A 27037-nucleotide genomic window follows, 5' to 3' on the forward strand; every position below is an offset into this window, starting at 1 on the left:
CTTGGAGACAGTAATAATAAATTCATTTTTGCTTGACACCGTGCAGTATCAGTCATTTTCTTGTTTTCATTCACAGTGTGGACTGAGCAGATCAACCCAGAATGTCCCTGTGCATCACTTTCACTTTAAATTTTCAAACCACTTCTCTATGTTGGGGTATGTGTGTGCGTGCATGTGTGTGATTATGTGCAAGTGAGATAGGAGGAGAGAGAAAAGTTTGCCCAAAACCGGATGTACACATTGTGTGTCCTTGTCTGTTTGAGTTGAAAAGACAGTGTGAGCTGCCTGGGCTGCAGTCTGGTGTGAGCCATCATGGAGAGAGCTGTGGTGCAGATCACCCTCTTTGGGCTGCTGCTGGCTTTGGCTACTGCACTGCCAAACAAGGTAAGATCACAGAATCTATATGAACATATATCTATATAAATGCAGATGAACTGTGAGACCTCATTGAACATTTGCCTTAAGGAAGAATCTACATCTATATTAATGCAGATGAATTTTCACAGACATGAACAGATATCTCTGAGCTGTGCTTGTGCAATTATTTGTATAGTTTTGGAAATCTTTTTGGTCTGTCAGTTTCTGTCCCCCCTTATGGTTTCATGTTCAAATGTATGTTTGAATGTGTGTTAGTCATGCTGTGGAGGAATATATCTGTCCAGACAGTGAACAGTCTCTACTTTAAAGACAACAAAAAAACAAAGTCCCTATCATATTGATCATTGCATTTCAGGTTTAAAGCTGTACAGAAAAGAAAATTGAATTTGAGCCCACTCTGGATCATAAAATTAGTGTAATAACTCATCTATCATTATTAGGATTATACGTCAGCCTGCTCACGATTCACCAGCCACTGATATTGGATCCGTCATCCGTCAATCAAGCGTCTGAGACACACACACGGAGCTCGGTCTCGCCCCAAGCTTTGAATATCCCGCCCGCTCGATAACGACCAATCAAATTCGTTTTCCTTACTCGGGTAAACTCGTGCGGCAACTCATGACAACTCGGCGCGACAAACAGGACAAACGGCCATTTCTGTACAGCTTTAAGAATTAAGGGTTAATGATCAGTTGAGGGTAATCTTAAAGGGATACGCCCAGGGAGCCCCCCCCCCTCTGATGTCCCCCCCTCTGGTCATTATCCCCGGTGGGGATACGTGTTGTCCCCCCCTCTGGTCAGACAGAGTAATAGTCCCTAATTTAGATCAAGACCGCAAGCCTTTTCATCCCCCCTACAGTAGCGCACAGCGTTTCCCAGACCGTCAAAAAAAAATAAAAAATAAAAAATCAAGGCGGGGGGGTCGATTGTAGCTATTACATGTATATTCTGTGTTTTTCCTCTCTTTAACCGTCTCATTTCAATTTTTGTCGGTTGGCAATCATCTGGTGCCCCCGCTGTTTCTCTCTGGTGTGCTCACTCACTCTCGATGCACATAGCCTAAAAGGAAAAAACACAGATGCGCAAAATGACCCACATAGTCAATCACACAACGAGGCTACGGGCTTCTTTTTTTTTTTTTTTTGCCGCAGCCCGGCGCAGAATTAATAAAAACATAATGCTCGTCAGTCCGACTGCATCGGGTCCAGGGTCCAGGCTTCAACACTGGTCGGACCTGGTCGCGTCTTTGCTCATTTATTTGCTCAAACTTGGAGCCAGACCCGGTCCACTAGGAGACCAGAGTCTGGTTGAGACGTTGTCAGGTGCGGTGTTACGGTGCGGTATGGTCATTGCCCCCTCCCCCCCCCGGCTGCCGCAAATTATCCCTCCCCCCTGTTTTTTTCACAAATCGCATCCTGGATACGCCAACAGTTTTTTTTCCCCGTGTCTTGCCTCACTCCCGAGTCCATAACAAGCAGATAGACACCGTCCTTTCGACTGTGCGTGCAGTAACGAGGGAGATAGAGCCGTATTGCCCGTAATTAGCTTAGCTCAAACGCTGGAAGTGTATGGGTAGTGTTAGCCTGCCTCCACCTAAAGTCGTCAGAGAAACTCTTCAGCAACTCTAAACGGACCGATCTTCGTCTCAGAGCTGACAAAACTCTCCGGTAAGGCATCTTGAGCGGTCAGATGACAATGAATGAATGAAACAATTCAGTGTAATGCAACTGCTTCGCACACACACAGTACTGGGAATGTATATGTACAAGTCATTTCCATGTAATATCAAGATGAAGAATAGTGAGAACGGGGACTTTCTGCAGTTAGACCACTGAGACCTCACTGATGCCTCCCACCAACACTGTGTTTTTCTCCTCCATCTGATCTTTGCTCTGCTCATGTTCAGCCAAGTGATCAATGAAGTCTTGTTTATTTTATTGTGAAATCTGCCTCCCATATTTACGCAGGATGACTGGGACATCTACAGCTTTCACATCAAGTCCACGGTGACCGGTCGCCATGCCACCACTGTCATCACAAGCCGCGTGGCCAATCGTATGGATGAGTCAAAAGAAATAGAATTCCTTGTACGGATTCCCAAGAATGCCTTCATCAGTAAATTCAGAATGTATGTGAATATTTACAGCTATTTGCACATAAAAAAGTTAACATTTTAAGCAGGAGAAAGTATATGAACATGGTCTTTTTCTTGGTGGTCTTCAGGCTTATAGATGGACAGATGTACAATGGCATTGTGAATGCTAAGGAGAAGGCTCGGCAGCAGTACGCTGAGGCTGTGTCCCGTCGCCAAAGTGCTGGGCTTGTCAGGTATTACATGGATCAATGGTTCAAATTTCTGCCAAGTCTTATACAGCTCTCTCTCTCTCTCTCTCTCTCTCACACACACACACACACACACACACACACACACACACACACACACACACACACACACACACACACACACACACACATTTATACTATATACAGTACTATACAAAAGTTTTAGGCACTTAAGATGTTTAGATTCTTATCCATTATGCAGTACCATCAAAGAGGCTTCTGATCAGTCCTACATTTGTCAAAGATAACTATTTCAATTCACAAGAAAAAGACTAAGTCCTGCAACAGATGGTAGAGCCCACAACAGAGTCCCAATCCCAACATTATGAAGAGACAGACAGACGCTGATACAGATGAACTAGGCAAGTTCTCAGAGACGCTTCAACAAGCTGCCAGACCAGAACCTTGAAGAACTGTGTGCAAGTGTCTGGAGGAGAACTGGAGCTGTGGTCACAGCAAGTGATGATCTGATTTAGGTTTCTTCTGTTGACATAACTTTGGATGAAGTTAATCCATAAATAAAGACTATTCATGACCTTCACTTTACTTAAAGCGCCTAAAACGTTTGCACAGTACTGTACATGCGTACATTTATACATACATTGTTCATTTGTTCATTTTGACTTCTCTTTTTCTTGATTATGCTTTTTTGTTTTTGCTTCTTTCTTTTAAATGCTTTGACATCTTCAGGTCAGATGGAAAAAGTCCCTGTTGCAGTAGTATCACTTACAATTCATACCTATAAGTTCATAACATGTGACGAGGGGCCACAACAATACATGGTTTCATATTAAAGGGTCATAACACAAGCCAGACAGGGTGGGGGCATGGATGCCTTTGATTTAGTACTATGTTAATGGTATGTGTTGCAGCTCTGTAGGGAGGACCCTGGAGGAATTTAAGACCTCTGTGACCATTGCACCGCACAAAAAGGTGACTTTTGAACTCCTATATGAGGAACTGCTGAAACGCAGGCTTGGGAAATATGAGCTGCAAATCCACGCTCGCCCCATGCAGCCAGTCAAAGACTTCAAGGTGTGTTTGTCCTGTTCATCTGGGGGGAAAATCACTGCTGTGCTAACAACAGCTTTCATGGCCAGAGCTTCTAAATATTGCGTTTTTTTCAATGACAGGTCGATGTGTACATTCATGAGAAAGCCGGCATCAGTTTCGTTGACGTCAAAGGAGGACTGAGCACCAAAGCCCTGGCTGATGCCATCACCAAAACACATTTTGACAAAGAGGTACAGCACGTTGTACACATAACACATAATAACAAGGCCCGGGACTTTAACGCGTTAATTACGATTAATTAATTACACAAAAATTAATGCGCTAAAAAAAATTAACGCATTTTAATCGCACTTTTTTTTTCTCACGTGTGTCTACGTGCGGTGCGCCCGCACGCGAGAGAGGCGGCAGTTTGAGAGGCTGACTGGCAGAGATGAGAGCTGGTGAAACGCTAGCATGGTTATTTAAAACACCATCTCTGATCTCTGCCTGCACATAGACACACAGACACGGGCGCACGCTAAATGCGCTATATAGCGCTAATTGCTCAGCTGCAGCGCTATATCTATGACCTGTCACTGTCACAGGTGCAGCTCATCTCATTATGATAGGACTTCACCCTCAGAGCTGTCTGTCTTCAGACTGTCCTGACCTGTCCCTGAACATCACACAGGGACGACAATGAGCTGCTGTGTGATTGGTTACTGAGTTTTATTAATGTTTACATCAGGCTGAGTTCAACAAATCAGTTTATGCTACTGTGATTTAAGTAGCCTAGTTAAATACTACAGTAATCATCATAGTGTATTGGAAGGAAAGACCATTTAATCTGTATGTATCAATTATCGATTAATGAATTAATCGATAATTTGCATCCCTAGTCTGTTGGTCTTGGTTAAGTACCACCTTGAATGCTTAATGGTATACTAAAATCCATGTGAAAAAAAAAATGCTTCTCACTGTTCTCAGGTCAAATATTTATATGCGATTAAAATGCGATTAATTGCGATTAATTAATTACAAAGCCTCTAATTAATTCGATTAATTTTTTTAATCGAGTCGCAGCCCTAATAATAACACAATCATGATCATTTTCTGATCCATATTTAACTGTTTGACTCACAGTATACATACCAATATTGCTCATCCTTTAGCCCATCTCCTAACACAGCTACACACCTACATCTACCTGCACATTTGTACTTTAGTCAGATGTGCAGCTGTATTTATTTCTACCAACACTACACAATGCCTCCATAGATGAATCCAATCGAATGTGATATAGAAATTAAAGACTCGTCATTTCGACCGATGAAAGCCATTTATTCATTCATCCTGTTTTCAGGCCTGGGTGTACTTCTACCCCACCGAGGGTCAGCAGTTAATATGTGACAGCTGTGGAAAGGAGGGTATGAATGGAGAGCTGGTCGTTGTGTATGATGTCAACAGGAACACCACATTCGGAGACCTCAAGGTACAGCAGCACCCTGTCTTTCTTAAAGGTAGAGTGTGTAGGATTTTCCCGAAAACAAAATATAAACTAATACTGTACAACAAAAAACTTGCTTCATCATCACCTGGGCTTCTACTGATGAGTGTCTGAATGTACCAACCACAATGAACAAACCTACAGACTCTACCTTTAACTTGGTACATAATGAATCTGTAAGAGCTAAAATCAAACCAACAAATAACTAAAATACCTTCAATTCCGATTTTATCTTCCTGTCCTTTCAACCAAATCCAACTTTCTTCTGACTTCCCTCAAGATATCAGGCGGGTACTTCGTTCATCACTTAGCTCCATCCAGCCTTCCACGCATACCAAAGAATGTTGTCTTTATTATTGATCAAAGTGGCTCCATGCATGGCAAAAAAATTCAACAGGTCAGTGTGACGAAGCATTTTATTTTTTGTCATGTATTTTCAATCAACTTTACTTTGCAGAAAATATATAAACATGAATGAAACAAACGCATCATATATCACTTATTTCATATTTCTCCCTCAGACCAGAATTGCTTTAATCCACATCTTGAATGACCTGGCAGAGGATGACTACTTTGGTCTCATCACCTTTTATCGCTTCGTTTCTCACTGGAAACGAGAACTTGTCCAGGCCAGCAAGGAAAACCTGGATAGTGCCAAGACATTTGCACGGGGAATTCAAGCTAGAGGAGGTGAGGTGTTGCAATGAAGAAGTTCTGGGATCTCAATGGTTGACAGCAGAGTGTAAGGAATGAAACTTTTCCCTTTTTTTCGTATTTCAGCCAGGAACATCAATGAAGCAGTGCTGGAAGGAGCGGGGATGCTGAATGCCCATCCCAGAGAAGGCTCAGCATCCATCCTCATATTTCTCACTGATGGAGACCCAACCGCAGGTTATGATAAAACACACATGAACAAATATTAGTGCTGGGCATAGGTTAATTTTTTTAATCTAGATTAATCTCACTGCAATCTTGGCTCATTTGAATTCTGATGAAGGCATTCAAAATAGGTAGTGATGCACGATATGAAAAATTTCAACCGATACCGATAACCGATAAATTCATATTTTTATATTTAACATAATAGGCTCTAGCTCTCTATAACAGCTAACAAATGCTCTGGCTCTTCAACTTTTCATTCATTTTTTTCATGTCATATCACACAAATATTTGTGGTAATTTGCTGTGAATAAAAAATAGCAGCAAAAGACACTCATAGGCCAAACATTTACCATATGAAATTAATAAATCAAAAGCACTGACATATCAAATCATCATAATTAAAACAAAAAGTGCATCCCTCAAGAAAATTGTTTCACAGAACTATAACTGGTTTAAATAACAAGATTCATATTCAAGTATTTATGCATAAGAAATACATATATTCAACCTAAAGCGCATGAGGAGGTATAGGTAGCCTACAGATATTTAACAACTGTACTATGTACTGTACTGAATGTGTGATTCGCTCCAAGCGACAGTGGTAAAGCAGCTAAAAGCTGTTTTAATTCCCGCTGTAGAGCTGTTAATATGTCACTTTATTGCGTTTTAATATTTTTTCAGAGAGAATCTAACCGTGTAGATCCCCAGTTTGTGGTTAGTTTAAATGACACCTGTTTGCTCCAACTTTGTGGGAGCGGTCGACTGGGAGCAGCAGCAGCTCGTCACAGAGGCAGCTGCCACCGATAACACCGGTCTGCTGACGTGACGGTCAGCCTGCGTTGCCGTCGTCATCCCGTGGGGAGAAAACGATCCTAGTAACTTACCTGCAGGTTGTTAGAGGTTTACTGCCGGCTGGTTTAATTCTTTTTAGGAAATTAATGTTGGTCTCGCTGATGAAACCTAACAACTGTGGAAGCCGCATTAGTTGGTTTGAATGAAAAGTGAAGTATACATCTGTGCAAAAATATCAAAGTGAAATTCATAGCTTGCCCACTATGTTGACCCAGCTCCTAGATTCAACTTTGAGAATAGATTAACAGTTTTTTGGTGTGTGTGGGTTTGTGTATATATATGAGATGGATCATGAACTGAAAAAAGAAATTAAAAAAATTATTAAAAAAAACTTAAGCACAACGCTGTTAACGGCCCAGCACTAACAAATATAAAATAAAAGGAATTATGTGGATCTTTCACAGATTTTTCTAAATTCTGTCTGAACTTGGATTATTTCATTTGCATTATTTACATTTAAAGGGCCCATATTATGCAAAATCCACTTTCTACTGGTTTAGCAGTGGTCCTATGTGTTCCCCTGGCCTTTCTATGACGCCTGGAGGTGAAAAAAGTCTCTTCACTCCCTTAATTGATTGCTACACTTTTTTGAGATTGTGTCTCCCAAACGGGCAAATTGAAAGTGCTGTGAGACTTGACGTCACAGAGCACACATACACACATAGGGGAGAGTGGGGTAAGATGAGCCAGTGGGTAAGTTGACCCACCCCTTGTTTCTAGGAAACTATAGGAAAAAGTTAGCATGTGACCAAATATTTGGGAGGCAGGCATCATTTCATGGAGTCTGTGAAGATTAGAACCACGTGAGTAAAGTGGTTTAACATTTATGACCAAAAAATCCTTTTTCACTCTCGAGAGTGAATTTTGTCGATCATAAGTTTCATGAGAATTGTGTTTAGACCAAAAGAGATGATTGCAAATTTGTTTTATACATGGGTTGTGGTATCTATGAGCTACAACATGAGGTAGTAAACCTAGCATGAAACTGCACCATTTTAGCTGTGGGAGCAATAAACCCAAGCTAAGAGCTGTGGGGTAAGTTGATCCACCTATCCTATACACTTAGTGAATGTATTTTGGCTGTAAATGTCCAAATGATTAAATCAAGATTCTGTATGTTTGTGGTTACAGTAAGTATGTTAAACAGGAAAAGTTGTTTATAGTGAGGCCAAACTTTACTTTCAAAGAAAAATATCTGGGATTCTTCCCAAGATGCCACGTAATTTTGCAAAACTCCCCAAATCTCAGTGAGTTGGTGGCTCAGCAGGAAGTCCCTGCAGTTTGTGTTCACCTGTAACCTGGACAGATAAAATATTAAGTAAAGGGGGAGGTAGGAGATGGATGGAAGGAAAGAAGGGGGGGTTGATCAATTTACCCCACTCCTATGGTGTACAGTAAGTTGAGTCACAAGACCACTTTTTTTGAACATGCTATATTTTAAAAACAGTTATATTTACACTCATTCTGTTAATTTGTAGGGATGCAAAACATCCTGAAATATATGCAGATGTGTTAGTTAGCAACAAAACTATAATTGTCTTGATGTAGTGATCCTGAATACAAAAAGTGGCTCAACTTACCCCACTCTCCCCTACTCTCTCTCTCACTCTCTCTCCCCCGGTCCGTCATTTGACATGAAGCGGTAGATACAGGAGGAGCGGTCGGTACCGCGGCCGCCAGATGATCATTTTGAATCATTGACTGAAAAACAGCCGCCGGTCATTAAAAATGAAACCGCGGATCAGAGAATATTGGAACTGTACCGCTTCTCATCAGCGCAGCGGTCCTCATCGCATCTGAACGAGGAAGTCTTCTCTCCCGGCGCAAAACCACGTCAATATTCTCCGGTAGCTTCTCATCAGTCGCACCGTGCACAGTTTGTGCTGCTCAGTTTCACTTGTTTTTTTTATTTGACAGTTTCACACAGAACCTTCTGATGGCTGTAGGAGTCTCTCCATGTATCTCTTTCTGCCACAGTAAAAAAAGGAACATTTACATTTTTTCAGACAAGATGAGAGTCTCAGAAACTTTTTTTTTCTTCTCGGAAATCAATGCCCAACCCCATCCATATTCCCAATGTCCACATGTCCACATGTACCTGTAGTGAAAACCACACCCTCTCTCCCCGTGACAGGTGTGGAGTGGACGTGGTTTACAAATCTTATTTGCATTTCAAGGTGCAGGTGGTCGTTCACAGGAGAGCTCTGGAGAGCCACTTTTAGATTACTGAGATGTAGAGCTGCAGATTGATTTGGGGACAATACACTAGGAATACTATATGGTTGGACAACTTAGAACCATGTGAAATGGTTGAAAAACAGCATAATATGGGACCTTTAACTCTTTGCACACAATACCTTTTACTGATCACATGATAGTTGTTTGGAGAATTTGATTTCTAACCTTTCTAAACCACATGTCTTGTGTTTTCGCAGGGGTGACAAACCTGGAAATGATACAGTCAAATGTGAGAAAGGCCATCGCAGACAAATTCTCTCTCTACTGTCTCGGTTTTGGCTTTGACGTCAATTTTGACTTCCTGAAGACCATGTCACTGCAGAACAACGGCAAGGCACGACGGATTTATGAGGACTCTGACGCTGACTTACAGCTGAAGGTATATTTGAATTGCTTGCACTTCCTTCACATGGTGAATATGTACTGTAGGCCTCACGACCTTTGACATGGATACAGTATGACAAAACTTTTTATTTTAACACAAAATTCAATCAAACAAAAGACGCTCACAGTGAGGATCAAAACTTATCTAGAAAACTGAAACTTGACGACTTGAAAACTTGACTGGGATGCTTGACAAGACTCAGAGACTGGACGAGACAAACTGGCAACAAGACAACGGGAGAAAATATGTGAAACTAATCAGAGGTGCGGTTGACCATCGCACTGGAGGGAAAATCACACAAAGGGAGGAAGTCAGGGTTTGAAACGAGAGGGAAAAGGTGAGTACAAAATAAAACAGGAAGTGCATTACAGGATTATAGGCATGAGTGTCATTAGCTTCACCTACAAATAACTTTTAACTAGATATGCAAAAGTCTCTGTAACGCTTTATATTAGGGTCCTTCTAATAAGCATTATTTAATAGGTAATAAGGCCCTTATAAGTGATTACAAGATGATTATTAACATTATTATGCGTTTATAAGACTATATATGTATTAATAGTCTCATTATAATATAGTTAATAGCAGACTATAAGAGATTTATAATAACTTAATAATAAACTTAGTTAACGGTTTGTTGATGCTTAAAGCTATGGTCTATGATTTGAAAGAGGATGAGAAAAATTTGAAAAAAGCCCCCCCCCCCCCCGAGCTCGTGTGACTGACAGACCCGTGTTTCAGACCAAACACTCTATATAAGTGATTGCTGTCGGAAGATATAACTATTTAAGACTTATATTAACAAAACATTCCGCTTACTTCTGCTTTAATATATACTTTATTGCTCATCTATTAAAAAGTTAAAGCAAAAGTAAGCGGAATGTTTGTGTTAATATAAGTCTTAAGCCAGGAACACACCGCCACGACACGTCCCGACGCCGACGGCTTTGGCCGACGAGTCTGTCGCCTCTCGTCGGGAGAAAGGAAACAGTGAAACACACTGCCCCGACTGCCGACCAGAGCGATTGAGTGGCGAGGACTCCCCCATAGAAATACAGACCAATTCTAAGTCATAAAGTGGTAGTAATAATCTTTGCCATGTACAGTAACCATGTTGACTTAACAAAATAAAATGTAAAGACTGATCAGTTCATTGTAAAACATTTATTTATTTACGTAACTGTGGTGATTTCAGTCCGTAGCCCAGAGGCAGCCCTGCTCACTTTTCATTCAAACAAACTAATAATGCCACTGCCACAGTTGTTAAATTTCATCAATGAGACCAACATTAATCTCCCAAAAACAATTTAACCAGCCACGTGTTAACAGCGCTAAAGCCAAAATTAAAACAGTTTTTAGCAGCTTACTGCTGTGGCTCGGTTGCCGCGAATTGGCGATAGCCGATGCTAATTTCTGTTAGCCCGTCTATGGTGTTTTACATTGTACGTTAGCATTAAGCTAGCGGGCTTTATATGCTTAGTTGTGAGCTGTGTGTGTTTTGAACGTTGTTTCAAACTATGTGGGTTTGATTGAACATCTTTGATGTTTAAATATTGCCGCTTAATATATTGCCAGAGAAGGACTTTGATATTGCTTTACTCCTCTTTTTATTTTGTATAGCTACCCACCGTTTGTTCAGCAATCACTTAGCTATATAGAGTGTTTGGTCTGGACATAAAAGGACACAAAGACTAAACATGAAGCTAAGGCATGACATTACCTACATATAACAGCCTGACTAAAATTAACACACTGATACATTTTCACCGAAAACAAACTGAGCATAGTTGACACGTCCTCTGTGTATCAACAGGGCTTCCTTGAGGAGGTGGCCACTCCTCTGCTGACGAATGTGACAATGATCTATACAGGAGGGAGCAATCTAACCCAGACTCATTTCAGCCAGTATTACAATGGATCTGAGATCGTGGTGGCCGGTCAGATCACTGACAACGACATCGAGACCTTCAGCCCACAAGTAGTAGCCATTTCGGTAAGAATCAGTCCAATCTGCACGAGATATGCTCTTCTCAAAGGTTTCCCTGATTCATGTGGACTTCATCACAGGGCACTCAGAGGGTAACGTTCTCTGTGCCGAAGTCTCCTGAAGCAGTGTCTTACGGCCTCGAGAGGGTCTGGGCCCACCTCACTGTCGAACAGCTCCTGGAGAAAGAGTAAGCATTTTTTTCTCTGAGTTTTTGTTCTTTTTTATTATTATTATTAAAGGTATAGGGGAGGAGATCTTTTTTTGAGCATTCAGCTGTGGAACAGACAGTCCTGTAAAAACATCATCCAATCATTTTGAACATCACGAATGGATGTTACTTTCAAACTGCCGTGCTTTCGGTAAAGTCAAAGAGATTCAACGAAATTGCAGCAACGCTATGGCAGCTTCAGAGAGAAGTTTGAAGAAAGGGGCTTGGACTTTTGAATGACGTTTTTTCAAAATCTAGCCTGCATAGGATCTCCTACTCTACCTTTAATCTATAAAATGTAAAGAAATATTGGAAAAGGCTAATCACAATTTCCCAGAACTTCAGGTTGGTTTTAAAAAAAAAACAAAAAACAGATTTCTCATTTGTAGCTGATGATTTTCTCTTGAAATCAAACAGTGGTAGATAGTTGGGTTGGCTACTGTTTCAAATAACAAACAAGCCTACTGTGTTGTTAGCTATCATGTTTAAAACACGTGCACACAGGCTGCTGTTAAATGAAACTGAGAAGGAAAAAGTGAAGAAAGAGGCCCTGGAGCTGTCGCTGAAGTACAGCTTTGTGACCCCGCTCACATCCATGGTGGTCACCAAGCCTCCGGGGGAGAGCACAGATGTGCTTGATAAACCCAAGGAGTGCCAGCCCCGGCCACCACAGGGAGATCCTGGAATGGTTGGTGCAGCAGGAGCAGCAAGATCCTCATCTTCAGGACAAAGTGAGCAACACATTTGTGAACAAAACATGCTATTTACAATCATAGACTGTAAAAAGAATGGACGTAGCGTCCGTGACGTCACCCATTGGTTTGGGGGAGTCTGTTTTGTGCCGCTACTACGGGGGGTTTGAGCCGCGCCATGTTGGATTCTACTTGCCATATTTGGAGCGGTGCGGCCGTTGGCCGGCCGAGAGCCCGCCCACTGGCCTCGAAGCAGCGGTCTCCTGACCTGTCACTCAACGTTTCCGCGCCCTAATTGGCCAGAACTTTAAACCTAATAATAGTAAAACGGTAGAGTTTAAAAAAAATTCACCCCCCTCAGAGTGTGTGCGGGGGTAGAAACTATCGATTGAGACCAAAAAAATGAAATGTACCAGGCTGTAAATATGTTTTTTTAAGCTGTAAAGTCGGCTATTTTAACATGGGGCTCAATTGGAGTTGCTCTCTTCTGACACCAGCCCCCAGAGGAATCCGAGGGGATTGCAGTTTTTTGAACGCAGAAGTGAGCTTCACTTCTCAGACCGACAACTGCCCCCTTGTTTACAATCAGTAGACTTTTTTTTTTAATTCCAGAAGAAAACATGTTTGCTTTATTTGGGAACTAGTAATAATAACTATGCCTGGTACACTCACTGTAGAACTCACTGTTCATGTTTTGTGTGTAATGATAATTCAGATTTCAAGTGTGGGATGTGAAGCTGAACTGAAGAATTTGAAAAATTCAGAAAAATATTTAAAAAAAAAATAATAATAATAATAATAAGAATAAAAAATAAAAAATACAAGACAGAACAAAACAGAACAAAAATAAGTAGGTAAACAAACAACCAAAAACAGGTATGTCCAAAGACAAAATGGGGACCATAGTTCTATCACATAATCACAAACAGGGACGATACTGCCACACCAAATTTTTTTTTTTTTCCTCTTCTTCTTTTTCCGCCACTCATTCCATAGCAGTTAGAAAACAAGACCACATTTTTTCATATTTATCCACCGAGTTCGTGTTACAATATATGACTCTTTCCAGTTTTGCTATTTTAATGAGTACAGTACATTGAACCAGACTTGGATACTAGGAGCTGATGTATCTTCCCAATGGCAATATAGTAACTTCTTAGCAACAGTAAAGGCTATTGCTAGCCATTTATTATTTGCCTGGTTTGCAAGCCTGGAAAAGATACCCAGAAGACAGACAGCAGGGTCCGGCTCTATATGAGTTCTAGTTATTTTGCTCACACATTACATAGGCAGACCTCAGTCCAGAATTTTTTAATTGGCCTACAGTCCCATACCATGTGCAGATAAGTGCCCTTGTGAGCTGAGCACCTCCAACACAGGCCAGTTGGTCTGAGGCCCGCTCTGTCTTCGTAACAGACACACCAAAAAACATCCAAATACCTCCATGCTGCTCGTATGTATTCGACTTATTTAATTTTTTTTGGGACAATTTTGCACTTCGGGGCTTCTGCTGCGTTCGATTGCACTCGGAACTCGGAAAGATCCGACCTCCAACTCGGAAAAATGCAATAGAACGGCCCTTGAAGTCGGAACTCCGACTCGGGAACTCGGGTTGGATCCAAGCAGCCCGAGTCGGTCGGAATTACGTCACAGCAATATGGCGTCGCACACCGCGAGAGGTATTTATTTATTTAGGCTATTTATTTTCCAACCTAGAAGGGAGAAGTTGTGGAAAAGGGAATATAGCCTAGTTCCACGCTACTGCAGCAAGAGTTGAATCTGCACAGCTCGCTGTGACACATGCAGGATTCCCCTCTCTGGTGCGTTCAAGACTGTGTGTTGCAGAAGTGGCGTTTCTATTTCTCTCTCTCCCCCAAGCAGCATGTTCTTCCCCAGCAGTACTTTTTGATGCTCGAAAGATATGAGCTTACTGTGGCCGGCCATGTTTTCCGAGGTTGCGCAATGAAACGCATTTACCTCGGAAGTCGGACTTTCCGACCGGGATCTTTCCGAGTTCCGAGTGCAATCGAACGCAGCATTAAATACAAGACGGACATTACATACGAGCAGCATGGAGGTATTTGGATGTTTTTTGGTGTGCCTTTTTGTTACGAAGACAGTTGTTATCCATTTGCAACCGTCATATGGACATACGTACACTGCTACGCCGAGACCCCCTGTAACTCAGAGAAGCCACGGAGGACTCTGAAACTTCTCCCAGCCCTTAGTCCACATGAGGGGGAGGAGATAATGAGGGAAATTTCAATTTTGGGTGAACTATCCCTTTAAGCTTGACTGTTTGTTTTCCAGTTACACGCGGGATTCAAAGCGTCCCTTCACTGTCCCGTGAATTGTCACACCAAGGTGAACTTCTAGTTCTTAAAGGGATAGTTCAACATTTTGGCAAATTGGCCCATTGCCATAATCCCTATAGTCATAGCAGTAGGTTCGTTACCTTTGTTTATCGGTGCAAGCTATTTCGGCCGAGCCGAGCGGCGAGCTGCTCAGAGTTACGCTACAGAGGCTAATGGGATTTCTTGGTTTCCCTCATCAAATACACAGTCCAAGGACAAATGGACAAGTTGTGACCTGCACATTCACCACGCTATGAGATAATAACACAACGTTACAAGACTGAGTTGTTTTAGAGGGAAATTCATGCAAAACCGCTGATGCGTGTTGCCTTCAGGGACAGTTTTTCAGCAAACAGTCTCTGTATTTACCTCTAAAACAACTCTGTCTGGTAACGTTGTGTTATTATCTCATAGCGTGGTGAATGTGCAGCTCACAACTTGTCCACCAGAGCGTTTTGGAGTTGTTGGATTGTGTATTTGATGAGTTTGAGTATGAGGGAAACCAAGAAATCCCCTTAGCCTCCATACCGTAGCTCTGAGCAGCTCGCTGCTCGGCTCGTTTGTTCTAAAAATAGCTTGCACCGACAAATAAAGGTAACGAACCTACTGCTATGACTATAGCACACAACACACCCACATACAGCATGACAGTAAACATGGAATATAGTTTTTGATTTTCTTTTTCTCCACACCATGTTTTAGATCCAGATCCCTACCGACCCTCTCTCCGTGGTCAACAATTTCAAGGGTTACCAGGGCCTCGCTACAACGGTAGGTTTTTTTTAATGGAACACCATTTCTGCCACTTGATCTTATAGCCTTACCAAAGTCCTTATAGGCAATATACAGTAGAACGTCTCTGGCCTTACTCAAAATAATGAGATACTTTATCGAAACAATGAGATACTAACTCAAAATAATGAGATTCATTCTTAAAATAATGAGATCAAGTGAGCCTGCATAGCTTAGTGACTCTACAGCCAAGATTCACTCACTGAGCATGTTATCAGACAGGAACACTACATTGATACTGGTTAGGGCTTTGATTTGCTCACAAAACAACTCTATGTCTTGTCACTGCTGTTTAAAGAGTCTTGGCTGGATCTCATATTTATTTCTCATCATTGAAGTGTTTCCCTCCATGGAACAAGCTCACTATATCATTATTATCAACCCCCCCCCACACACACATACACACGCAACACCCACATACAGCATGACAGTAAACATGGAATATAGTTTTTGATTTTCCTTTTCTCCACACCATGTTTTAGATCCAGATCCCTACCGACCCTCTCTCCGTGGTCCACCAGCTCCCCTTGATCCACCAGCTCCCCGTGGTCCACCAGCTCCCCTTGATCCACCAGCTCCCCGTTATCTTGGGATGACTGCCTACTACGGTAGGTTTTTTTTAATGGAACACCATTTCTGCCACTTGATCTTATAGCCTTACCAAAGTCCTTATAGGCAATATACAGTAGAACGTCTCTGGCCTTACTCAAAATAATGAGATTGAGATCAAACTGCTGTGAACCAATGACAGACGCAAACTGGCGGTTTCAGGGAGACTGGGGTTGACGCGTCACAACCCCAGGGGAGGGCACTAGTGCTACAAGCTCCCGCCCCGCTCTGCATCTGGCTCAGGAGTGAAAGGCTCGACAGCTCGGTGTAGCGGCCTGCAACAGTCTGTATGGGTCCGCCACAGTTTCTCACCGAGAAAAAACAAACAAACGTTTTTTGTTTTTGTTTTTAACATCGTTTCACCTTTCATCTCTGTCAGTCAGCCCCTCGTTCAGCTGGACTCGGTCTCTCTCTCGCGCACACACGCACACACACACACACACACACACACATGGACACAGGCTGGCGCGGAGCAGCGGCGGTGATAATGAAGCACCGTCGCTCACCGTCACTGCTGCGGTGTGCCCGGTGGAAATGACTCTCGGACTGGCCACAGGACAATATGGGCAAATGAGTGTTTGTCCCCGATTAGGGTCAGCTGGTTTACAGCCTGCCGACTCTGAAACACTCAAGACACAATAACATCAGCACTACAAGTGATGTATAGCTCACCTGGTAGAGAAGCTCTCATTATAAGCAATTTTTATTCCAGTCTGGGATCGAATCCCAGTGTTCAGTTTTAGTGAACAATGCATTTTCTTTTCTCATCATCATTATTATCACTGATCGCTCTGTCCAGCAATGTCGCTCAACCCTGAAAAAATCGCTCACTCTGTCTCTCTCTGGACAACATTTTGCAGCGGTGTCCCGCTCCTAAACACTTCTTATTGGCTGAAAAGCAACCAGGAATCTAAAAATAGCGCGAGAGGTTTCTTTACATCCCTCAATAATTAAAGTGGTTTGGATTCTGAACCAATAGAATATACTCACGACAAAATCGTCACACTGCATATCAGGACACCTTCACGCGAGATTCCGTCACAGTTTCACTCGCTTGCTGCGGTGTCAGTCTTAGATTTTTCTTAGGAAAATCCATAGACTGTAAAAAGAATGGACGTAGCGTCCGTGACGTCACCCATTGGTTTTGGGGAGTCGTTTTTGTGACTCCAACATGGCGGCCTGAACAGCGCCATGTTGGATTGGCCGGCCGAGAACCCGCCCACTGGCCTCCAAGCAGCTGTCCACGGAGCTGCTCAGACCACTCAACGTTTCCGCGCCCTAATTGGCCAGAGTTTTAACCTAATAACAGTAAAACGGTAGAGTTAAAAAAAAATTCACCCCCCTCAGGGTGTGTGCGGGGGTAGAAACTATCGATTGAGACGAAAAAACGTTCTGACACCAGGCTTTGATCATGTTTATTGAGGATATAAAGTCGGCGATTTTAACATGGGGGTCTATGGAGAATGCTCCCTTCTGACACCAGCCCCCAGAGGAAGAAGAGGGGATTGCAGTTTGTTGAACGCGGAAGTGAGCTTCACTTCTCAGACCGACAACTGCCCCCTTGGGAAAATCCTACAGACTCTACCTTTAAAGGTAGAGCTCAACCGTGTAGCCTCCTGCCCCAGACAGCAGCAGTTGTCACCTCAGCTTGTTTTTCATCGCCAGCGGGCGTGCTTCATCCCCACTAAGCACCTCCACTCAGCTTGGGTTGATTACCGCGTTTGTTAGCCAGATTCCTACTACTGGAACAAGCTCACTATATCATTATTATCAACCCCCCCACACACACACATACACACGCAACACCCACATACAGCATGACAGTAAACATGGAATATAGTTTTTGATTTTCTTTTTCTCCACACCATGTTTTAGATCCAGATCCCTACCGACCCTCTCTCCGTGGTCAACAATTTCAAGGGTTCTCAGGGCCTCGCTACAACGGTAGGTTTTTTTTAATGGAACACCATTTCTGCCACTTGATCTTATAGCCTTACCAAAGTCCTTATAGGCAATATACAGTAGAACGTCTCTGGCCTTACTCAAAATAATGAGATACTTTATCGAAACAATGAGATACTAACTCAAACTAATGAGATTCATTCTTAAAATAATGAGATCAAGTGAGCCTGCATAGCTTAGTGACTCTACAGCCAAGATTCACTCACTGAGCATGTTATCAGACAGGAACACTACACTGATACTGGTTAGGGCTTTGATTTGCTCACAAAACAACTCAATGTCTTGTCACTGCTGTTTAAAGAGTCTAGGCTGGAACAAAAACACAAAACACTACAAAATCATGCACTAAGGTGCCCCAGTGCCTACTTGCATGCAACGGAAGTGAGGTCTTCACCACTGTGCCTAGCCTCCCAGCTGATGACACCCAGGCCACACTGCAAATCAAAGAACCAAACAAAAGGATCTCCCTGAAACAAAAAGCAAACAGAGGTTAAACAAAACAACCCAACTGACAACAATGTATTTGACCGAAGAACAAAAAAAGGACCATGAAAGCAAATCAAAACTACAAGAAATCACAAATGGCCAAATAAACAAAAGGGTTAAAGGCCAAGCAAAACCACTGGTCCAAATAGAAAAGAGGGAAATAAACCAAAAGCAAACCTAACCAAAAACAACAAAACAGAACAGCAGCAGGGGATCCTATAAAACAAAAGACAAAAATTAATAAAAGGAAAACAACTGAAACTGAAATGAATTAAAAAGCGGGGACCCTACTCACCACCCTGGGAAGCAACCAGCAGAGACTGAGCTCAGCCATCTTGGCTCTTTTATACTGCACCTGGGAGGGGCTAAAGAGGTGAGCTACATTCACAACCACAACTGAGGTTCACTACAATCTACCCCTGGGTTTTTAATCGTAGGCCCGACGATTTGTACTTACTGCCATGGCCCAAACATAGCAGAGCTACTAAGCACAGGCCTCAGAGAGTTAGTAGCCCCAATAGCACTACTCCCAGCAACCTGAGGGAAATGGTGATGGTTTGGGTGTCTGCCTGCATTTGGACGGGTAGTTCTTCTCAGGGAGGCCTGACTGGTGCTTGGAGTTTCAGTGCTAGTTGTTGAATTCACTGGGCCTTCGCTTGGCTGAGATGTAGCAACAGCATCAGTTTGGTTTGGTGAGAGAGTGCTGGTGACCGGCTGAGCTGGTGGATGGTTTCCTGGGACAGCCCTGGGTTCGGAGATCACTACAGCCCAGTCACCATCAAACGATGACTTGTCTGCTGGGGTGGATCCCATCCGTTCAGGGGATTCACTGGGTTCTCTGGGGGGACAATTAGCAACACAATCTACTTTGCCTTTTATGAGAGAACAATGAACATGCTTTACCTGCTGGGGGTTATGCACTGGAGCCACAGTATACACGGATCCTCCCACTCCAGGGGCTTTCAGTACTTTGTACACTGTTGAGCTACAGATGTCTTGAATTTTGTGGCGGCCCCTTACGCTGGTGTCTTTGAGGAGGACCAGCTGACCCTCTTGTAGTGGGACATCATGAACATGTTTGTCGTAGTTTTCCTTCCGCCGGGCAGCTGCAGCTTCCAGATGCCTGGTTGTGCTCTCAAAAGCATGACGTAGCCGTGTCTGGTGTTCCATGATCCAATCATGGGGGTGGCCGGCTACAGGTTCCTGTACTCTGCCCAACAGAAAGTCAACAGGTAATTGTGGGTCTTGGCCAAACATCAGGAAAAATGGAGACTCACCAGTTGACTGATGTGCAGTGGTATTGTATGCAAAAGTCACTTGGGGCAGGTAGCTTGACCAGTCTCTCTTCTTGGTGATGGGCAGGGTGCGGAGAAGGTTGTGTAAGGTGCGGTTGAACCTCTCACATTGGCCATTTCCAGCTGGATGGTAGGGAATGGTGTGGCTCTTCTCAATTCCGTACATCTGGCAGAGCTGCTGGATGAGGTTGCTTTCAAAGTTCCGGCCCTGGTCAGAGTGGAGGCGACCAGGCACACCGAACCTGCAGAACCACTCATTGGTCATGGGTTGGGATAGCTTGTGTATACTTTGAAAAGACATCGGTCATGACCAAGATGTTCTCTGCTCCATTATTCGAAGGCTCCAGGATGGTGAAATCGATGGCCAGGATCTGGTTTGGACGAGAAGCAAGCAAGTGACCCATATATGCACATTCCCAACACCATTGCTTGATGTCATGGTGCATCCCTGGCCAATAGCACCGCAGACGGACCAGCTCCGTTGTCCGCTCAGCACCTTGGTGCCCATGTTCATTGTGCAACTGCTGAAGTACCTGTGTCTTGAGCGATGCAGAGAGTACCAACTGGAGCACTTCATCTCCTCTAGGGACGGTGACACGGCGATAGAGCACTCCTCCTTGCTCCACCAGCCGGTCCCACTGTTTGGTCAGCACCAGGACTTCTTTGGAAGCCTGCCGTCGCTCAGCTGCATCCGGGGCCCTCTTTCTGGTCCAAAACGTCAGGAACTCTCGGATTACTGGATCAGCTTCCTGTAAAACATGCAAGTCAGGGGGAGAGTAGCAAGGGAAAGCTGAAATAGTGGCCTGGGTCACTCGATTCTCCACAACAACCTGTTGTAGCAATTCCGGGACCGACGTGCCTGGAGCTACATGCTCTGATGTGTGAATGCTTGGTGGGTGCTGCCTGGAAAGTGCATCTGCATTCTTGTTGCTTCGACCAGACCTGTATTTGAGGGAAGTCAAAGGAAGCCAACTGTGCAGCCCAACAGTGCTCAGTAGCACCCAGCTTGGCTGTGGACAGGTGGCTGAGGGGATTATTGTCTGTATACACCACACACTTCTGTCCCAATAGATAGTCCCGGAATTTTTCTGACATAGCCCATTTAAGGGCGAGAAATTCCAATTTCATGGAGCTGTAGTTGGTCATGTTGCGTTCTGTTGGCTTAAGGCCACGGCTACACAACTACGAGGGCCAGACAAATTGGCCAGACAAATTGGTTAGCACGTCTTTTATGGGTTGGACCGCCTCCTGTATGCCTTTCCTCCAGTCCCACAGCTCACGTTGAGGATAGACAGGAGCAATCACTCAGTGTTACTGGTGGCTCCCTTCTGGCCCGGGAGAATATGGTTTCTTCTTCTCCGTCGGCTTCTCAACGGGGTACCTTGGCCCCTCCCACTGAGGAAGGGTCTCCTGTCACAGTTGGGGGGGGGGGGGGGGCATTTGGCATCCTCACCCGGAGCGCCTCCAGTTCCATGTCTGACCCCTGAAGGGCCAGACTCGTTACAAAATTTTTGTAGTCAGGCTGTTGTCCAGACCGTAGTCAGTGCTCGTGCACCCTCTTCGCTGGGTGGTGTGGCAGTCAGAATGTGGACCCAGAGCATTGCTCTGTACCTGTACTGCTCAAATACCTGCAGACATTGCTGGATAAAGGGCTCTCTGCCACTACTATATACACTTTCACGGCACGGCTCGGCTCGGTAAAGGTGCTTTTCCACTACAGTTGAGTTCTTCTAGTACCTCCTCAGCGGGGACGGGGGTGATTGCGGGGCAATCACGGGGCCGCATTGTCCGTCTCTCTTTTTTCGATCCGCTCGTTAGCTCCAAACTCACTCGTCTGCACCTCGATTACGGACCACAGCGTGGTTTTACACACAGCCATTTAACTCAGGTGAGGGAATAACAACAGTCTCTGTACAGATCAGCTGGCGCTGTTGCCGCTTTGTTTTTGAAATTTCCGGGTTTGATTCTCATGTTGGACGTAGCGCTCGCACTCTTCCAGTGACAACACTCTGTCCAATCAGTGGAGGGCAGTTGGCTGATGTCACGTTATAGTACTAGGGCTTGTGGAAAAGCAAAAAAAGCGGGCCGTGCCGTGCCGCACCAGTGGAAAAGCGCTATATGTGGCCTAACCCCTCTTTCCTCCCAAAGAGGCTTTCTGCTTTTCATGTTAATCAACCTATCAGTTTGGTGGCTTTGCCCCAGAGTCAGGTGTGGAGGAACTACCTCCTAATGTCACCTTTCTTTGTCCTGTTCGCGCCCTGAAACAGTACATTGAGGTTTCTGCTGGTTTTTGTAAGTCTGATGCTCTGTTTGTCTGTCATGGAGGACACAGGAAGGGCTGTGCCTTGTACAAACAGAGTGTAGGAGCCATTTGCACTTTTATTTTGTTATTTAAATGTTGGCGGGTTTTATTGTGACGACTTCCGTTGACAACGGAAGTGCATGATGCACTACGGGTCACGGTGGGTTATTTAAGCCAGGACAATTAGCCTACCAGGTGTGCTGGTCGAAGGCATACAGTTTTGACCGTGTCTTTGTGTGGTTTCGTGTCCTACCTGCCAAGGAGGTATTGTATTGTTATAATAAATGTGTGTTTTTAGCACTGGAACCTCGCCTTGGGCACTCTTTGTTGTCACCTAACTTGCACGCGTCCAAACACTGGAGACCAGCAACCGTGCCCCTCTTATAGGGAAAAGAAGGGCACGTACACAGAGGCTCTCACATTGGGTTGTTGATACCATAGCTCATGCATACAGGCTCAGGGGCCTTTGGATCCCCCCAGTGAGGTGTCATTCGACCAGGAGCGTCTCCACGTCGTGGGCTGCTTTGAGGGATGTTCCGCTGCGTGGGCTTCTTCCTGTACCTTTGCCCGCTTCTACAGAGTCAATGTGGCCTTTCCCCATCCTGTGGCAGCAGCTGTCTTGTCTGTTCCTTCGGTCTGCAACTGAATCTCGGAGAGCGCGGATTCCTCATGACTTTGTTGGTATAGGTCATCCAGGTATTTCATACCGTCTCTGACGGTAAGGAAGAATGAAATAGAACAAGAGTTACAGATGTAACTAAGGTTCTATGAATTCTGGATGACCGCCAGAGTTCATTGTCACTCGAAATCTTGACGAGAAGATTCTGTAGGAGAAGATCTCTGGGTGCCTGCCCCTTTATCAGGTTGCTTATGTCTCGATCTGCGCATGCATGTGATGCTTATCCAGGTATTTCATACCGTCTCTGGCGGTCATCCAGAATTCATAGAACCTTAGTTAAATCTGTAACTCTCGTTTCATTTGTACAACTCCAGACCCAACCTTTAACTTTAATCTAATGTCCTAACAGAACACATAAAATCAGTGATATTTTAATGCATTTATATATGTAATAACTATGCATATGTAAAAACTGCATTTATATATGTAATATTCTGACTTAGGGACTTGGGTTGGGTCCCCTATTTATAAGCAGTTTCTGCTTCCTTGGGGTTCCCTTTCATGTACATCTGTCGTAATTATAAATCTGTAATATATTCTCTCTTGCAAAGTACATGAATAAAAATATCTGAATCTGAATCTGACTAAGTATCTTATTATTTTGAGTTGATATGTCATTATTTCGGGTGTCTCATTATTTTTGAGAAATTATCTCATTATTTTGAGTTATTAGATCTTATATTTATCTTTATATTTATATATATTTTTACCGAGATAACACATGCATTAAACTGGCTTTGTGTGCATTTTTACAGATCGTACTTTGGGTATTAAGAGGTCTTTTGATGCGCCTGTGATTCCGGCCACTGTATCATCACCAGCAGCAACAACCACTGGTACTGGTACTGCATACATTTAATTACTTGTATAGTTATGATTTATTGATTTATTATTTTGTCAATATTTATACAAAGGGTGCTGATTCATAGGATTTAAAGATGTAGACAAACTTGCCTTTGACTTATAGAAATTAAACCACTTAACATTTTTGTGATATTGCACATGCGGCGTATTCCGTTTTGTTGTATTTTTAAAAAAATATGAATTAGGTCCACATAGTATTCCACTAGTAGACATGGGTACACACCATAAGGCCAATGGGGCTCCTTGAATCTTATGAGTCAGAGAACATAGTAGTAGAACTATTCAATTCTCTATGCTGGTTCCACACAAGCACATATATTATTTTATCATAGCAATACAAATCTCAAATGATCTAAAAAAAATAAAATAAATAAAAATACCCTGTCTACTGCAAAACATGTTGATCTCTACTGGGCACCACCAAAGTCAAGAATTGCATAGATTTGTCATTATCAAAATGCACCCTTAGTTTGTTCAATTGTAATTGAAAGCAAAGTCAGTTTATTTTCAGCACGTGTGTTTCCCTGTGTGTGACATTGTGTCTGTGTTTTTCTAGTTCCTCTGTCCCACAGGTTTTTGCTTAAAAGTGAGATTCATTCTCTTCCACTTTGTTTTGATATCACTGGAAATATCTGCCTTAAGCTGCTTCACTATCCCAGCAGGGGTCAGTAATGTGCCACTTTCATTCACAAAATTGAACTTCCTCTATTTGTTTTTATTTGATTTCATAGTTTTACCCAGTTTGAAGTGTGGCGTTGAGTTGCATTTGTTCTCTCCTGTACCAGAGGTGACTGTGAATGGTGAGCTTGATTCAGTAACAAATGGAGGCTTCTCAAAAATCACCATCCACTTCAAAGCAGGCCAGTTTTTGGAGGTTACCACCATTGAAGTCAACTTACAAGACGGACAGACACGGAGGAGCATCACAGGAGAGGATCCCGTCTCAGTCGGAAGGTGACTTTGCGTTATGTTCAGGGATCATGAGTTGAGGCATCACTTTTCATTTAAACCAAGTGCCCCTGTGCTGTAAATGAAAATGAAACACACATGTGTCTAATCAAGGCACACAAATATTCCATCTGAATTAATTATTAATCAAACAGAGCTGTGCAGCCCCAAACACTACACATCACTGAGAGTGTTTATCCATACATGCACCTTCTACCGCTTGAGGGTGTTTATTAATTCACCAATACAACCACTGCATTTAAAAACTGAGAGACACACAGCAAACCTGTCAGAGTGTAAACGGGTGTTTCGTACCCGTGCAGGGAAGTTACATAGTGCAGTTTCAGCCGACGCGACCCCGCTCAGGCTGCGGCGGCAGCACCATTCATCCTATTAACCATTTTTCTACCATTGCAATGAGTCTGGAAACATTATTTTAAGGCCGAAAAACTCCGCAGTGTTACTTTAAAAGCAGGGACTGAACTGAATTGAGGAAATGCTATCTTAAAGGGATAGTTCAACATTTTGGCAGATTGACCCATTGCCATAATCCCTTTAGTTTTAGGAGTAGGTTTGTTACCTTTAATTGTCGGTGCAAGCTATTTCTAGAACGGCGGAGCAGAGCCGTGAGCTGCTCAGAGCTACACTACGGAGGCTAATGGCATTTCTTGGTTTCCCTCATTAAATTCATCAAATACACAATCCAACAACTCCAAAACGCTCCGGTGGACAAGTTGTGACCTGCACATTCACCACGCTATGACATAATAACATTACAAGACAGAGTTGTTTTCGAGGCAAGTACCTCGAAAACAACTCTGTCTCGTAACGTTCCATTATTATCTCATAGCGTGGTAACAAACCTACTCTTAGAGGGCAATGGGCCACTTTGCCAAAATGTTGAACTATCGCTTTCAGGTGTAAAGATGAATTAATACACATACTACAGTGCGTAATATGTACAGAACTAATTCAAATAAGAACATGCTAAAACATAGATAAAATGTATTATTATTATTTTTATTATTAATAATAATAATTACATGTTTATAGATTATTGATTGTCTTTGTAGATCATAAGAAAAGCTCAATCCCATCATCATTTTTTCATATTCTGATGTGTAATGTGAAAACTCATGCAGTTCTCAACCTGCACCCACACAGCTCTATGCACTGCGTTTCTGCCAGGTGATAGGTCGATTGGAAAGCTGAATAATTACTAATAACAGCTACACAGGTGTTCCAAACTAAGATCCTGGGGAGTTAATGTGAAAGTGAAACGTTAAACAAGCAGTATATTTTTCTAGCTTGACAGTAATCAGGAGGAACAAGGAAGTAGACGTGGCAGTCGGAGACATTCGCATCATTATCTTAATGTGCGAGAAGGATGGCGCGGAATTCCTGTGGCCGGTTTTGAGACAGAAGCCATCTGACGATACCAACACCAGAGGGATTTTCGGTGGGTGATAATAGGCTGCTTGTTCTTGTATGTACATCTGTGCACCATGTGAAAATGTTGCATTTGCTTTCAAGCTGTAATATCAAGTAAGCAACGGATTGAATCAATATTTGCATCAATTTTGGAGTTTGATAAAGTGTCTTATTAAATGAAATCATATCTATGTGTCCTTTGTGTGTTCAGGCCTAAATCCAGCCGTTTATGAGGAGGTGCAGCAAACTCCCTCAACAAAACTGAAGATCAAAGACCAGGAGATTGACGTCACCAGGTACGATTAGATAGTACTAATGGGAAGCGATAGAATAATTACTATTTTATTAGCTGTGTACACATGAAACATTTAGACTAGCTTGTTGCCTAGAGAAAGCATTGGAGATCTTTACATTATCAAGGTAATGTGCAGACTGTGCAATTCATTTGACATATGTTTTGAAGACACAACCAATTATGATTACAAAGATTATGACAATATGTGTCTCTGCTGTGCAGATCCAGGGCTGACGACCACAGTACTGACCCTCCCACCACACCGGACTGCTGGTTTATGTCTGCCCAGGCTGCCCTGCAGAGACCCCTGGATGATGTCAAGTGTTGAATCACTTTACTTCAATCAATTTAGTTCAGAATAGAAATAAGATTCATCATTATAGACAAAAATGTTCAACATGTTACAAACCTAAAGAAATAAATGGCTTCCTACAGTACATATTTGGTTGTCTTGAACTTAATCATGTCATATTTAATGACTATTTCCCTTCACACTGATTTAATGTTTGATTGTCAAACATTTCATTAAAAACAGACCAAGGGTTACAGCCA

The 27037-nt window shown here is 43.0% G+C and overlaps 1 protein-coding gene across 1 annotated transcript; it reads left to right on the top strand.

Annotated features, from left to right (window-relative positions):
* The first annotated feature begins 285 nt into the window (after positions 1-285).
* LOC146970195 (inter-alpha-trypsin inhibitor heavy chain H3-like) lies at positions 286-26919 on the top strand. Its single transcript, XM_085804666.1, has 23 exons — positions 286-384; positions 2349-2509; positions 2605-2709; positions 3597-3759; positions 3858-3968; positions 5081-5209; positions 5505-5621; positions 5746-5914; positions 6005-6115; positions 9394-9575; positions 11395-11574; positions 11649-11755; positions 12281-12522; positions 15525-15593; positions 16097-16222; positions 18099-18167; positions 20426-20683; positions 23703-23789; positions 24368-24475; positions 24597-24765; positions 26067-26218; positions 26402-26486; positions 26708-26919. Exons 1-23 carry the CDS (start codon positions 313-315, stop codon positions 26811-26813), a joined length of 3078 nt encoding a protein of 1025 aa, XP_085660792.1. The 5' UTR covers positions 286-312; the 3' UTR covers positions 26814-26919.
* Positions 26920-27037: the final 118 nt, after the last annotated feature.

The sequence above is a fragment of the Trachurus japonicus genome, chromosome 17 (assembly GCF_045865225.1).
Source record: "Trachurus japonicus isolate A0001 chromosome 17, Traja_1.0".
Lineage (NCBI taxonomy): Eukaryota > Metazoa > Chordata > Actinopteri > Carangiformes > Carangidae > Trachurus > Trachurus japonicus.

Bases quoted from the DNA above. Each gene is read 5' to 3' on its own strand.
- LOC146970195 (XM_085804666.1), top strand. From the start codon at position 313: ATGGAGAGAGCTGTGGTGCAGATCACCCTCTTTGGGCTGCTGCTGGCT. The intron at 15,594-16,096 runs GTAGGTTTTTTT...ACCATGTTTTAG, and splicing joins ACCAGGGCCTCGCTACAACG to ATCCAGATCCCTACCGACCC. The intron at 26,219-26,401 runs GTGGGTGATAAT...TTGTGTGTTCAG, and splicing joins CAACACCAGAGGGATTTTCG to GCCTAAATCCAGCCGTTTAT.